Raw genomic sequence first — 16,329 nt, 5'->3', positions numbered from 1 at the left:
CACTATGCCATAACGACACACATAACTAGCTTATCTATTTATATCTTACTTCAAATGGTGGCATAAAAGTTGAAAATTTGCAACTTTCAACTTTGTTTTTCTCCAAGATATTTTCCGTTGGGATCCCAATAAACCTCGCCCATAATATGAATATTTAAACCCTACGAACGTCATTGACCAATACGTAATAAAACACCATGCTTGATTTGTGTTACAACCTATATGCAGTTGTACCAGGGAGTTCCATAACAACTCCCTGATTGTACCAAGTTGACGCAAAGTCTTGAATCTGTTTTTAGCAACGGCTCATAACTAAACCTGCATCTCTGATTGGTTGAATTCAAACTAGTGGGATTGGGAAACTGTACTGTATGCGATTAATTTTAAACGTGGAAATTGTCGTGGACACTTTTCTCATTATCTGCAAATATCCTTAATTACTCGCCAATTAACGTTGTTGGAAGGGAAAAACTTGGCTAATATCTTAGTTTGCTGCTTTGTGATTGATATATGTAAAAAACTCGATGGACATGTCAAAAAAGTAGAAAACGGCGACCAAACGCAAAATGCTGCTTTAATATCAAGGTGTAATAATAAATATATCGAGAGCTGAAGATATGTGTCACCCCCCCCCCCCACACACACACACCTGTCTCATATCCCCACGCCTCGCCACTCTATAAACGCAAGAAAAGGAACACAATTTAGTGGAAGAATTCCCCCTTAACCACTATTTGAAACTGGATAAGCACCTAAAGTCATCTCGGCCTCAATGTTCGGCTTCAATTAAATAATAAAACATTTGATTAAATTGATCGTTTTGCGTTGACTGGACCTTGACCAATTGGCGATTCTAACAAGACAAGCAAACGGAACGATAATGACCAGATAACGTAATCCGTTACGAAGAAAACTGTGCCCAAGATCCATATAAATGGGCCTAGGCTTCCAAGTTTTTTCAAAGAAATATTAAAAGACTTGTTTGTTCATGCAGGACAGTTAAGCAAACCTAATTACCCCATCAACAAACCAACAACTGTTCCTAAGTCACCCTCTTCGCAAGATGCAATATTACCATTATGTCCCAGTGTTCGATATTGTTTCACCGCGTGTGATAGGTCTTTATAGGCTTTTAGTGCAAATCTTTGCTTTAAAGGATTTGCAGGCTTTCTCCACATTTTAAAACTACCTGTGTAACATGATTGCAACAATCTATAAGTTACCCCAAACCCGACAGTAAATGATCAATAGTGTCTGATTGTGAGAGCAATATAAGCCGCAATCCCAAATAACTTCTTTAACTAATGAACACATTATTTGTTTCTCCTTTTCTTTCTGGTTTTGAACAAGACTAACTTGACAGGCAAATTTGTCTATTTTGCAGATGTTTGGAAGTCCTGGGGAGGGGATGGGAGAGGGGGGTTACTCCACTACTCTCCGCTCAATACCACGTGATTGTCGATGGTGACTGCATGTATATTCCCGAACTACAATCGTTCTCAGGGACGGATAGGGATTTCAAAAAGAAAGCGATGGGTCGTTGAAGTCCTGCACACCCCACCCCTTCCCAACCCCACCCCCTGGTTCCGCGCCTGGATGTTAACTGCAATTCCGCCATATGTTAGATAAATTTCAAGTTGAAGCTTTGACTCTGAAGAAATGGTTCCTTGTTTTTGTTCCTTTGCGATTATATCTTCTTTAGGTCCATATTAGCTTCAACTTCGTAATGACGTGCTTCGTTCTTTTTAAACAATGCACTGATTTCTTCAAAACTTTTGTTCTTTGTTTCTGGTAAGAATTTCCAAGTGAACAGAAAGAACACTGCGAGTAGAACAATGAAGACCACAAACACATATTCATTGAGACCGTCCTATAAAATTAAAGAAAGAACAAAGGAAGAAACACAAAGGATCAGTACAACAATAAAGTTATTACCAAATATACTTTATAATCTAATGTTTGGTAAAAAAAAATTAAATCAATTTTTTTTTTAAATTCCTATGGTTATGAACAATGATATATACTCCATTTTAGAAAACTTTATAACACGTCTTTACTCAACTTTTCCTAATAGTTAACGACAACCCGGAAAAGATATAAATATACATCGGGCTTCGTTGTGTTATGGGTTAGTATATATTGTACAGTCTTGTTTAAATAGCGTCGGAATATAGTTATGACAAATTGATTTAACATTCAAGACTACCAGTCGTAAAGGTACCATATAGTGACTGAAATATTCGAGAAGTATCACAATAATATTAAAGAAAAACAATAAAACAAACATAATTAGAGAGAGAGAGAGAAATTGGAAGAAAAAATTACAATTACAAAAATTACAAAAATTTGTTATAATTTATTATGAGTTTGTGCAGCACATTGGTACTTTGCAAGAAGTCGATATAACCTTTGCGTGTACGTGATGTTTATCAAACCGTTACCACGGTGATGCAGATTGACGAATGCAGTCGTTTTGGATTTTTTATTTTTTGATACCATTATCAAGAGATGTTGCTTTAGTTGGCCTTTGAGTCTCAACTATACCTGACCACGCTTTGTTTTCACTGTATTGCGCACAAAATGAAAGAGGCGACATTCAGACAACGAGTTTTCTTGAATTGTTTAACCCCGTAAATTACAAAGGGTTAAAAACTCTCTCTTTCCAAAATGATACTTATTTCGAGAATAGTAAATATCACCGATATTAAACAGCGGGTTGATGTAAATCAAACGCCTGAAATTCGTTCCATAGTTTAATATATGAGATGTTGTATACTTCAGAAGGAAACCAAACAAGTGTGAAATTCACTAATTTATTGCTAAATACCTCGGTATAAATTCTCATCTATTTGACAGGAAATAAATGTCAATATTTCTAAAATTGTACAATGAAACAGCTGTAACTTACAAGTATACAAGTATAACAGTATACTTACAAGCATAAACGGAAATAGGAGTCCGACGAGAAAATTGGCGCCCCAGTTGACCATAAACGCAACGCTGACCGCGGCTGGTCTGGGTCCTTGTGAAAACAGCTCCGAGACAATCAGCCAAGGTATTGACCCTTTATGTGAAAATAATATGACGAGGTTATCAAATGATAAGAATGTTATTTCATCTGATTGGGTTGAAATGATACATGTACTTAGTGTATAAGGGGTACATCGTGATGGCATGGTCTCCCCGTACATCTTCGTACCAGAGACAATTCGGCGTGCAGCGTTATAGCTTTGGAGTACCTTAATTTGATCAGTATTGTGAATCGTTGAATAAATTGTTTACAAACCTGGTCCGATTGCGAAACCGACCGTGAACAGCATGACACAGATAATGCTACCATAGGCGGCACCAGACCACTATAGAAAATGCAAACAACACACATAAAAACAATTATTGATAAGGCTGTTCATATATTGTTTACGTATTGGAATAATTTATCCAACGACTACAAAACCGAACGTTAATAATCTTTCGATTAAATAATTGTATAAAGAAAAAGGCCCGTTTTGTAGAAAGCTATCAAAACTTCACAAATTTGAAAACTATGAACATATTAATTAAGATGTATATCATTATGAAAGTGCTTACAAAATGATCTTATTTGCTATTCAATTAATTGTGTTACGTATCCGTAACGCTTTGGCAGTTTGACATCATAAAATAAGCGCAGTTTTATACCCACAGCCGTGTGTTCGGGCAACGAACAAATTATTCATTTAATAAGTAAAATTATGTAACTAATTTCATGAAGTAATTTCTTGAAAATTTTTTTTTTAAATACAATTACTCACCGCGATTGACAAAAATACTGTCAAAAATATTGCCCAAAATAGCATAAAACCAAGGCCAAACATGTGTAAGGTTTTGCGACCCAATCTGTCCATCAATGGAATCTGTAAAGGCAAAATGTCAATAACCAATCATTTCAAAGATTACGTGTGACTCGCGTTTCGCATTCCTAGAAAATATATCAACCAATTTATTGTAAAAATAATTTCTCCACACTCCCAATAGTTTTTACTGAACTAACAGTCAAACAAATTAAATTCGTAAGAAATATCGATGATTCCTAAATAAATTAAAGGTAGAAAATGGTGGCAACACAAAAGCTGCTTGATATCCGTAATAAATCCAGGCCTCAATAGATATTAACTAGTACAAAATGTTTATTTATCAAATGTCATTAATTGAACAATTTGCAGCAACATGTTGCACTATATTTCAGCAATTCAACAATTTGTTGATATGATGAATAACGCTTAGAGAGTCGTCATTTCAACAATCTGTAGCAAAATGATATATATGAACTATTTATACATATCAGCGTTCATAGCCTAGTTGGTTAGGGTGTCCGCGTACAGAGCGGGAGGCCCGGGTTCGAATCCCGGGGTGGAGGCTGGAAGTTTTTTCACTGTTCTTGATTTTCCAACTCATTACGACTTTCATTTATATATATATAAATATATATATATAGATATATATATATATAGATATATATATAGATATATATATATATATATATATATATATATATATATATATATATATATATATATATATATATATATATATATGTATAGATATATATATATATACTTACCGATACAACAGTCATAATAACCATGATAGCTCCAGTGCTAAGCGTGACGTATGGGCTCTTATCTTCATCGACTCCTGCCTCGATGAAAATGGAGGTAGAATAGTACAGAACCTATAACAAGAGTAGAAAATCAGCATAATGAAGTTACACCTATAGATAGGCTACATGATATGGTTGTACGCTGAAATCATATATGTAAGGCAATGTCAAAAAAGGAATGATATACCGTAACATATGTAAGTTTCATTCAAAACTTCCGAATTCGTTAGTTTTTTCAAGAACGTTGCAACATTAACAGACTGATGCCAGCCAGATAGTTGGTATATGTAATGCGTCCGTAAAGTTGAGATATAGAATATTAAAGTTCTTATCCAGACTACCATTCTTTACTCTCGTGTAGGAACTTAAATGGAAGGTATATAGTCCAGTGGCATCGAGTTGATTGCTTTACCGAACTGTTGAAGACATGTTTCTGCTCTTTGGGTCGGAAAACTCCATCCTCAGCATTTTTAAGAAAGTCTGTAATCATTAGGGACAACTTACTCGTTTGTTTAAATGTAAATTTTGCAACTGCTGCTTTTTAATCTATATTACTTACAGCGTTGATACATACAGAAAGTTTATTATAATAGTCGCATCAGGGCAATCTTATTCGTTAGTGTTTTAATGTAAACTTTAAAATCCATGAGTTCGAAACTATATTACTAAGCAGTTGGTCTTGGAAAGTTTATTGTGATAGTATAGAATCAGGGAAAACGTACTCTTTAGTTAAAATGTAAACTTTTGAACTCGCTAGTTTTATAGCTATATAACTCACAGCGTTGATACTGGAACGAACGTGTATTGTCATAGTTGCGCCAGGGAAAACTTACTTGTTAGTTTAAATGTAAAGCTATAATATTGCTAGTTTTAAAGTTACATAACTTACAGCGTTGATACCAGATAGTTTATCATTTAAGTCGCATCAGGGCAATCTTACTCGTTAGTTATAAGGCAAGCTTTCAAAGCAGTTAGTTTTAACGCCCATATATAACTTACAGAGTTGATACCAGAAAGTTTATCGTTTAAGTCGCATCAGGGCAATCTTACTCGTTAGTTATAAGGCAAGCTTTCAAAGCAGTTATTGTTAACGCCCATATATAACTTACAGCGTTGATACCAGAAATGTTATCGTTTAAGTCGCATCAGGGCAATCTTACTCGTTAGTTATAATGCAAACTTTCAAAGCAGTTAGTTTTAACGCCATATATAACTTACAGCGTTGATACCAGAAAGTTGATCCTTTTAAGTCGCATCAGGGCAATCTTACTCGTTAGTTATAATACAAACTTTCAAAGCAGTTAGTTTTAACGCCCATATATAACTTACAGAGTTGATACCAGAAAGTTTATCGTTTAAGTCGCATCAGGGCAATCTTACTCGTTAGTTATAATGCAAACTTTCAAAGCAGTTATTGTTAACGCCCATATATAACTTACAGAGTTGATACCAGAAAGTTTATCGTTTAAGTCGCATCAGTGCAATCTTACTCGTTAGTTATAATGCAAACTTTCAAAGCAGTTAGTTTTAACGCCATATATAACTTACAGCGTTGATACCAGAAAGTTTATCGTTTAAGTCGCATCAGGACAATCTTACTCGTTAGTTATAATGCAAACTTTCAAAGCAGTTAGTTTTAACGCCACATATAACTTACAGCGTTGATACCAGAGAGTTTATCGTTTAAGTCGCATCAGGGCAATCTTACTCGTTAGTTATAATGCAAACTTTCAAAGCAGTTAGTTTTAACGCCCATATATAACTTACAGCGTTGATACCAGAGAGTTTATCATTTAAGTCGCAACAGGGCAATCTTACTCGTTAGTTATAATGCAAACTTTCAACGCAGTTAGTTTTAACGCCATATATAACTTACAGCGTTGATATCAAAAAGTTTATCGTTTAAGTCGCATCAGGGCAATCTTTCTCGTTAGTTATAATGTAAACTTTCAAAGCAGTTAGCTTTAACGCCCATATATAACTTACAGCGTTGATACCCGAAAGTTTATCGTTTAAGTCGCACCAATCGTTAGTTATAATGCAAACTTTCGAAGCAGTTAGTTTTAACGCCATGTATATAACTTACAGCGTTGATACCAGAGAGCTGCTGTGATAACTGCAACACAACACTGATGATGAGTGGCATTCTCAAGGAACTATCTTTCAAGAGTTTTGCGATGCTCATCCTCTCTTCTTTATTCTCCTCTTCGTATTCTGACTGCATCTCTTGGATCATATCACTCACGTCATCATCTTTGCATAACCATACCAATGCTGTCACAAAAAAAAAACGAATCAAAGCTCATGAATTTGATCTGATAGTAGACAATATAACACGTAAGTCAGTTATACTGTTATTCTTCATTGTTACCACACGACCTCGTCAACACGATCATAGCCTTGTACTGATATGATTCCGTTTTTTATCGATGCGTTCGGATTAAGCTAATAGAAACTGTAAACAACTACCCTCGGGTAAGAAAGATACACTCGCCATAGATTAATAAATACCATGTTTGTTTTTGTTTCTTTACCAAGGTGAAGAAATTTGACAAGTCATCGTTCCATCACACCTTGCATATACCTTCGAAATACTGTGCAACTGTTATTGCCGTCCTGGTATTAATTTGACTTATATGTGATGGCGTTTCCATTTATATTATTATACTTCTATGAGTTTTCTGGCGGGGTAGGGATGAGGGATGGGGGGGCTTAGGCAGAGTACTGCTCGTACCTATGTCTTAAAAAACATCTGACAACAACCCTTCCCACCCACCCATCCCCTAGTAGCTACGCCACTGCAAGAATCAATCACGTTAACGCCAAATAATATACATCCATGGTAAGAATTTGAACTTTGCATACGAATATTGAAGAATGGTTGTTCTTCTTTGCGTAAAAGGGGCATCACAATGAATTTGCGTGGCATTTAAACCAGCCAATCCTCACGTGACATTATTTCTCAAGAGAACCGTTTTGCACAGTTTAATGTGTCCAGCAATGTCATCATGCATGATACAGCTCAATGAATGACGTATCTTGTGGACCGGGAAAACCCTATGGTTATAGGGTTAACCCTAACCCGAGAAATACTGCATCACATGTAGTATCATATAATATACCGTACTTCATGAGGCAATGCAACTTGCCACATTATAACTTGTATTGAGAGATCAAAAAAAAAAAAACTCGAGGTCTTAGTATTTAAACAGACGGGTCTATGAATATTCATGATGAGTACTTACCTTTCTTAGCCTCGAATTCCTTTTTTTGACTAATCAGCAAATACCTAGGACTCTCTTTACAGAAAGGAAGAGTGAAAAGCTGGAAGACAGTTGGGGCAACAGTTAAACCCAGTAGTACTGGCCACAGTTCACTTGTACCTGTAGCAATAATAATAATTTATGTAATAATAATTTACATTTCGTGGAAACAGTGTACAATTGAAAACAAAAACAACAAAAAACATGTTGTAGATGAATTCATCAACCTGCAGTTTATCTGCATGTAGTAAAAAAGAAAAAAAGAGCAACTATTTGTTAAAGATTGGCACAAAGTTGGAAAAATTAATACCCGTTGTGGAACATATTTGAACAGGTTCTTACGTGGTTACAATTCTTGTATCCTAACATATGTGATTAATGAACATGTTAAAGCATCCCTTTGATCCATGGTCATGGGCATTAAACAAACGCGCGCACACCGACATCCCCTATATACACACGCGCGCATGCACGCACACAAACAAACAAACAAATATGAATTATAATGTGAGTAAGAATAGAAAAACAGCTCACCTAAAACTACAGGTAAGCCTAAGATCTGTGATATAAGAATACCGGACGTAACAGCCAGTTGATGAAGAACACCAATCCCTCCTCTTAAATTGACAGGGGATATTTCTGAGAGATACATCGGTACGATACCGGTATTGATACCTGCAAAATAATATAAGGAAAACGGACCTACACATCACTATTCATCGGTAGGATACCGGTTAGTGAGTCCTGCAAAAATGTCGGTATTAAAGAAGATGTAACCGATGTGTACCCGCCTCTCCCATTGATTTGTCAAAAAATAATTTGCATGTGTTATGAAAATCGCTACGATAGGAAAACAACTATATGGAAAGGTTGCAACCCCTACCACGAGTCTGCTCGTTTGGCGGGCCTGGTACCGCAGCCAATAACAGTGTTCCCCTCCCCCCTCCCCTCCTTCCCCTCCCCTCCCCTCCCCTCCTTCCCCTCCCCTCCCCTCCATCAGAATTACTACCCTCTACCTTTATGATGTGATTTGGTTATGAAAGTATCATGTAGCTTAAAAAAAAAACAGGTAATGAATTTTTATTATTTCATAAACCTAATCAATGAACTATGATAACCGCAATCTTACCGCAATTAACACCTATCACCAACCGTCCAATAATAAGCATTTCGTAAGAGTTCGCCAGTTTGCTAAACCCCATCAGTATCGCTGCCAGAACAGCGAGCACGTTATTCAGTAACAAAGCCCGTTTCCTGTTAACAAAAGTTTACAATGTTTTAAAGAATAAAGCATAAATAAATATAGGTCTGATATCAGGCGCGGATCCCATGGGTGGGATGTATAGGATGTGTATACAGCCCCCTGTTATTCCCCACACATAAACTAAAATGAAATTATTCGCATAACATTGCGTTCGGACCAAAATATATATATAACAAATTTATAGTCTAAATATGTCTCAGGAGACACCGCTCCACGTATGAAAAAAAAATTGTCGATGGAACGAACCCAGGACCACCCACCCCCCTTTTTATGTAGTATCCTCGATCTGCACTTGGTACTGCACTCTGAAAGAAGACCCTAATGGATAATATTTAGAGATATATAGCTTATCTAATGACAGATGTATAGTTTATCCGATGATGATAATATACGGTGACTATGGTCCGATATAATGTCTGTAGCCATAGGATACCAGTTATTGCAAATACCAAGATATATGTGTAATACTTTGATAACAGTTATTAATAGCCGGTGGCCACGATTTCACTTGTTGTAATGTATTAAACAATATCAGTTTTGGTATGATATTAATCATATAAATACGACGAACCTGCCAAATTTATCTGCAATCGCCCCGGCGGAGAGAGATCCAATCACACCCCCCACGGCAAAAATAGCCACCGCCGTGGACCACAACAACGTCACTTTGGTATCGTCCATCCATTCTCCGGACCTTTGCTCGCCAGTTTCGTTCATAAATTGTTGAATTACCTTTAAGAAAAAAATCATTTTTAAAACTGTATTATTTCTTTATTAATTTCTGTTGCATTTTGATATTTAATTGTTAGTTAGAGAAAGCAGAGAAACGACTTTTTATGACTCTTTTATAACAGATTGTTTGATATTAGTGGGACAAATTAAGGGCTGCGAAGGACTTAAGTTTGAGCGGAAAGCTGAGAGCGAAAGACGTAATGCAGCTAAAACAAGCTGCTATCATTTTTATTTCGAGACTTCTTAATTAATTCAGATCGGTTCATTTCGGGTACAGAATGATGTCTATAATCGACCAACTTGTCATGAATAAATTATTAGCGAATGCGTGTCCACCTACGCCTGTGTTTCCACTTGCTGGTCTGTGTAAATGTATGTGTGTATATGTGTCCCAACGGACTGTCTAATAAATTAATATAATCAGCATACCAAAAATTGTTTATATCCTGAAAGAGAAAAAAGTTTTAATTTTTATTTATTTGACAAGTGAGTTGGATATTATCAGCGGAGGCGCAACTAATTTTTTATTTCAGATGCAGAAAAGTCTAGAAATTTATTAATTCGTAGAGCAGATAAATATCTTGCGAATATTTATCGGTGTGCCATAGCGTATACATTCGCTGGTATCCTTGCATGTAATGTCCAGAATATATGTAACTATAAATAGTTTTATATCGCATTTGGCTGTTATCTAACAATAATTCCAAATAAATATGATCAACGTATCGCGTGTGACCATAACACTTCCAAGATAAAGAACATGATCGGCTCTCCTATTGCTAAAACTACGTCACCATATACCAGTAACCACCAAACCTATACTCAAGTGATATACGGAGACAATAAATATTGCCTCATATTATATTGGAATGATATACGTCACAAATGACTTAAATGACAATCAAACTTTTACATTGAATTGCAACAGCTGAGTAGGTCAGGCTAATATCATACATGTCCCAAGTCATTTTCAAAACGTGTACCAGCACATTGCCACGAGAACAAGGTAGTGATTGAGTACAAGAACATAACCACCAGAACAATGTAGTGATTGGGGACAAGAATATTACCACCAGAAGTTCCAGAACAAAGCAGTGATTGGGTAAAAAAACATTACCACGAGGACAAGGTAGTGATTGAGTAAAAGAACATTACACCAGGACATAGCAGTGATTGGGTACAGTAACATTACCACCAGAACAAAGCAGGGATTGAGTACAAGAACATTACCACCAGAATAAAGCAGTGATAGGGTACAAGAACGTTACCACCAGAACAAGGCAGCATGTGAGTACTAACACACTACCAGAACAAGACAGTGAATGGGTAAAAAAACACACCCTACCAACGGAATAAGGCAGTGATGACAAGGGGTACACACACAACCTACCAGCGTAAGGCAGTGATTGCTTACAAACAGAGCTTACTGCAAAAAGGCAGTGATTAGGTACAGGCACACCATACCACACAAGACAGTGGTTGGTGGTTGCGTACAGGCACGCTGTACCATATAGGACAGTTGTTGGGTACAGGCACACCATGCCACACAAGCAGTGGTTAGGTACAGGCACACCATGTCATATAAGGCAGTGGTTTGGGTACGGGCACACCATACCAAACAAGGCAGTGATGAAATAAAACCAAAAGTAATTAAATGAACAATGGCAAACTGACTGGGAAATTATAATCAATGGAAAAGCAGCACAAAATAAAATCTAATTTTGATAATGAAAACCCTTGATTCCCTATTGCTGTAGTGTATACGTTAAGTCTACCATGGATAAATGACGGTGTCTGAACCATCACTCCTTGAGCATGTTGTGGCCATTCATCTAAAGACCTGTATCGCTACAACCCGCCAAAATGAATACCCAGTAGATTAACACCATCTGGTCACGTAGTCATAGTTTCCAGTTTTCGCAGAGTAGCACCAAAATGTCAGATATATGTTTTACTGAAAATAATAGTCATTTTGAATGTTGATACTAAACAGATATGTCACAGATTGAGATTGAGTAAATTGAATATGGGATTCCGCACGGGGGGAGGGGGGGCTCTGAGATAAATTCCTCTTTCTGACATTTATTTATGTATTACATATTGTTATCACCCCTGTACTCCCAGCCAATAATAGTGTACACCATCTGAAATACTAACTACACGTATACAAATGTAGTTATAAAGGAAATTGTCCTAAATTCAATCTACGTATAAGACGTATCTAACTTATGACCAGCAAAATTTTTTGTTTTTGTTCATCTCATTTATTGAATTTAAATGTATATATGCATCCATTGTGATACCTTTATCATTGTCTTTTCCGTAACATATAACCATTGGTTACAGCATATTTACAACAAGTGTTGGCGTGATCGAAAGCATGCTCAATTGTTTAGAAAAGTCGTTTCATTAATAATACATTCTCTCGCATTTGCTTTTGATTTACCATTTATTAGAGCATATTGATAGTAGAAAACATTTCATTGAAGTAACGAAAGAATTTACTCACTAGTTACATGGAAGCAAACTTCATATTCGGAATCAGTTGTTATAATCAACAATTAAAACAAAAATAAATTTATGCATTTTGTGGAAGGTTGATTCCCCCCACCCACCCCACCCCACCCCACCCCACCCCCACCCCAGGTCAATTAAATGAGGGCTTCTGTAAAGCGTTATGATCACGAATCGTTTTCTTTTTAATAAAATGTTCTACTTCAAGAGAGAAGATTGAAACTTGAATGAGTAAAAATAAAACTTTTAATAACAGATTGTGAGGTACAATTTTTGGTTAATTGTGTTAACTGACTTGTTTACAAACCTTATGAGAACAATATAAACTACAATTATATAGAAGAACATTTCTTGCTCTATTTTTTTTTTGTGGGGTTGGGTGGGGGGGGGGGATTATAGACTGTTTTGTGTTCGTGCGGAACTGTAGTACTTTATTGTGAGAAGAACAAAAGAAGAAGAAAAGTCAAGGTAGGTGGTCAAAAGTTGAAATACGAAAAAAGAGAGGAGGGGTGGGGGGGGGGTTCGATCGTGAGAAAAGAAAAAGATGTTCCATTGGCCAACCGAAGTACCTGTTTAAACACTTAGAATTATTTGTATTAGATCGTCATGGCACTTACAGATTGAGGGTTGTTGATAACACCAGTGTTATACCCAAACTGGAATGACGATCCTATTACGGCTGCCGCTGTGGACAATGCCAATGTTGCAGTCACAGATCTCTGTAAAAAAAGATGAAAATTAATATAACAAAGAAAAGAACGTTACACATTCCCTATTATACCACAATTGTGAATTTCCATAGACTGATATATACGTTCTCTGACGGAATGGCTGAGTTTCGAGTTATTATCACTGCCTAGATGTGTAATTCTTTTGTTTGTTTTACTTCTTACGTAAAACGTAAACAAATGTTGATTAGGTAATGTAGCCAATAGTTTAACAGGACTTGGGCAAAGTTTTTTTTTTCATTTCATCTTAGATTGTATGTAAGGGGTACCGTATCTGTGTATGATATAACGATGAATAAAGGTTGAGGTCTTGTGTTAAAGTTACATTTGCTTTGTAGGCATATCTGCCGATGTTCTTGTATTGATCTGACCCCCCCCCCCCAAAAAAAAGGGGGAAAAGGGGGGAGATGAATATTATCGAAACACAACACTCTGCTACTTTACCAAAATCGCACCTCGAATGATGAAAGTATAGGCACCGGTTTTCAAGATTCCAGGTTTGGAAGTCAAACCATAAAACTTGACATTAAATTAACGAAGTGACATTATTTACTTCAATGAAACTATCAAAGTTCGTGTCTCGCTCAACAGGAGCAGCTAACTGGTCTTAACCACGTAAAACCGACTTTAGCTGGACAAAGCAGTGTTTCCACTCTGTATGAATATTGTACGATTCGGTCGCCTGTCAAACTTGTAAATCTGTGTGAATATTACCGCGACAGGCAGCATTTACCAATTAAAAAGTGGAAATGATTGCTTTGAATAATTATCAATTATAACTTACAGTCAATAAATTATGTCAAATCATTTTCTTTTAATTTCCAGCGCATTTTTCTAGACCTTTCTGTAACAATATGTTAAAATTAAAAAAAAAAACATTTTGCAATTCTAAAATCTCTATTTTTCCTATAATAGTTTAAATTCGAAATTAAAGTAACTTTTAGTCAATAAGTTATGCAAACCATTTTCGTTTATTTTCCAGCGTGATTTTCTAGACATTTCTGTATCAATAGGTTATAATTACAAGAAAAAAAAACATTTTGCAATTCTAAAATCTCTATTTTTCCTATAATAGTTTAAATTTGAAATTAAAGCAACGTTACCTTCTTCATCTCTCCCTCTTTACGAAGGCTGTCTTTATCCATCGCGATGTGACGGGCAACATCAAACTTTATGAATATATGTATATATATCACCAACGGCGCAGTAATATTATATATATTTATATATATTATAACGATGAAACAGTTCCGGAACGCGCAAGTGTGATGATTTACTTTACAGAAAGATCTGTATATACCAAGTAGCGTGTATACAGTGTTGACACTACCAGCAGTCGTGATAACTCAATCACTGCCGCCGCTATAGCATAGGAATAGGATCTTATATATCCTACCCAAGAAAAGAACACAAATGCCGATTAGGTTACTCACTGCATGGGAGTCTGATCTTACGAAACTAACCTATACACTTAATTTGGTCAACTTAATTTGGTAAATCCTTAGAAATAGTGTCCTGTTATAAAACGTTACTCCTTCTTACTCAATTGCCCCGATCTTATGTAGCTTAGCAAAACGGACTTTGTTCACCCTAGTTACTCTCTGGTAGGGTTTTAAGCTTGGTTCAATTTGTTTATTCCCTAAAAACTATTTACTCAGAGGATAACGATCAAAATTGTGACTGACTGACTGACTTTTTGTTGTTGTTATAGATGTTTATATTGAATAAATAACAATACCCCGATGATGAATTGATATCTGAGCTATATACTGGTAACGTTTGTATGTCCTGTCAGCAGCGGTAGATATAATTGAGTTGACTTTACTTTGACAATTTTTATACAAGAAGAGCAAGAGGGCAATCCATGGAGATGCAGATCTCATCTGCTCCAAAGCGGAAGTGATTGAGCTCAATTGACCCGGTGACCCTATACACCAAAATATGCATTGTTTTTAAAATTCATGTCATCACTCTTTACATATCGTGTTGTATAATGCATTTTTCCTACATGTTGACAAGCGGAAAATAGCTAAAAATCAATTTGTAGGTTTTAAGTTTACCTCTAACCTTTGACCTATGACGTCATCAATCACGAAGGTACAATTTTACATGACCAGACACCTTTTTCACACAGTTTAGGCCAATTTGACCTTTGACCTGCATTGACCTCGACCCTAAACAAACCACATAAGTACTTTTTTAAATTTGTCCCATTTTTCTCTACACATTTTGTAGTTTAATGACTTTCTCCAACATCCTGATAAGCAGGTAATGATTAAAAAGCTTTTTGAGGTATTTGACCTCTGACTCATTACGTCATCAAACACGCAGGCACGACGTTTCATGGTGAGGCACGTATACCTACCAAGTTTGAACGTGATCGGACTCACAGCGTATAAGGAGTTCTCGGCACACTTTTTCGCACAATTTAGACCAATTTGACATTTGACTTCAATTCACCTTTGACCCCGAGTCTTCAACATATTAATTGTACAACGTACAATACTGCTAGGCCTGAACATGCGAAATCCATCTGTTAATTTACAGGCTACTTAACCAACATACATTTCGCATACCTTGACCAAGCCTCAAACAATTTACCTCGTAAACAAAACATATTTTCAGATTTCATTTACTTTATGATTGTTGACTATTTTATAGAGACGATTGTAATAAAACAAGTCTATTGTTTTCTTGTTATTAAACAAGTCTATTGTTTTCTTGTTACAATCAAGTCTATTGTTTTCTTGTTATTAAACAAGTCTATTGTTTTCTTGTTATTGAAGAAGTCTATTGTTTTCTTGTTACAAACAAGTCTATTGTTTTCTGGTTCCACAACAAGTCTATTGGTTTCTTGTTACATACCAAGTCTGATACTTTCTTCTACATCTTAAAAAAAAATAATCAATTCAGTTCATTGGCGTGCCCTGAACAGAGCTATTGTAAATTTAAATCTCCTTTTCTCTTACTTAGTTGGTGACGAAAATTGTAGAATTGAATTAAATCATTTGCCTACTTCTGATGCGCATATTTAACATAAAGATGATGCGAACAAACAATCTTCCTAATGTAACTATATCGTTGTGGGTTTGTTACTATTGCTGGAAGCTACTGAGAAAGCGTAAGAGAGCAACCCATCCATTATCATGGGTCTCTGTAATAGAACTGTTTGTAAGGAACAACTTTCCA

General features: G+C 36.0%; 1 protein-coding gene across 1 annotated transcript; it reads right to left on the bottom strand.

Annotated features, from left to right (window-relative positions):
• Nucleotides 1-1,353: 1,353 nt before the first annotated feature.
• LOC139975956 (glucose transporter type 1-like) lies at nt 1,354-14,683 on the bottom strand. The gene is made up of 12 exons (XM_071984260.1): nt 14,244-14,683; nt 13,030-13,131; nt 9,738-9,898; nt 9,032-9,156; nt 8,437-8,577; nt 7,885-8,022; nt 6,726-6,913; nt 4,601-4,711; nt 3,792-3,893; nt 3,287-3,356; nt 2,937-3,064; nt 1,354-1,870 (listed from the first exon to the last, which is right to left on the bottom strand). The coding sequence occupies exons 1-12, from the start codon at nt 14,283-14,285 to the stop codon at nt 1,688-1,690; spliced, it is 1,491 nt and encodes a 496-aa protein (XP_071840361.1). The 5' UTR covers nt 14,286-14,683; the 3' UTR covers nt 1,354-1,687.
• Nucleotides 14,684-16,329: the final 1,646 nt, after the last annotated feature.

Source organism: Apostichopus japonicus, chromosome 11 (assembly GCF_037975245.1).
Source record: "Apostichopus japonicus isolate 1M-3 chromosome 11, ASM3797524v1, whole genome shotgun sequence".
NCBI lineage: Eukaryota > Metazoa > Echinodermata > Holothuroidea > Aspidochirotida > Stichopodidae > Apostichopus > Apostichopus japonicus.
Note: the sequence above shows the minus strand (reverse complement) of the source record. Positions and strands in the feature narration are given on the sequence as shown.

Excerpts from the sequence above, each read along its gene's own strand:
- LOC139975956 (XM_071984260.1), bottom strand. The coding sequence starts at position 14,285 with ATGGATAAAGACAGCCTTCGTAAAGAGGGAGAGATGAAGAAG. Across the intron at positions 8,578-9,031 it reads GGTGATAGGTGTTAATTGCG|GTATCAATACCGGTATCGTA; the intron begins GTAAGATTGCGG and ends ATTATTTTGCAG. Across the intron at positions 1,871-2,936 it reads TCCTATTTCCGTTTATGCTT|GACGGTCTCAATGAATATGT; the intron begins GTAAGTATACTG and ends TTAATTTTATAG.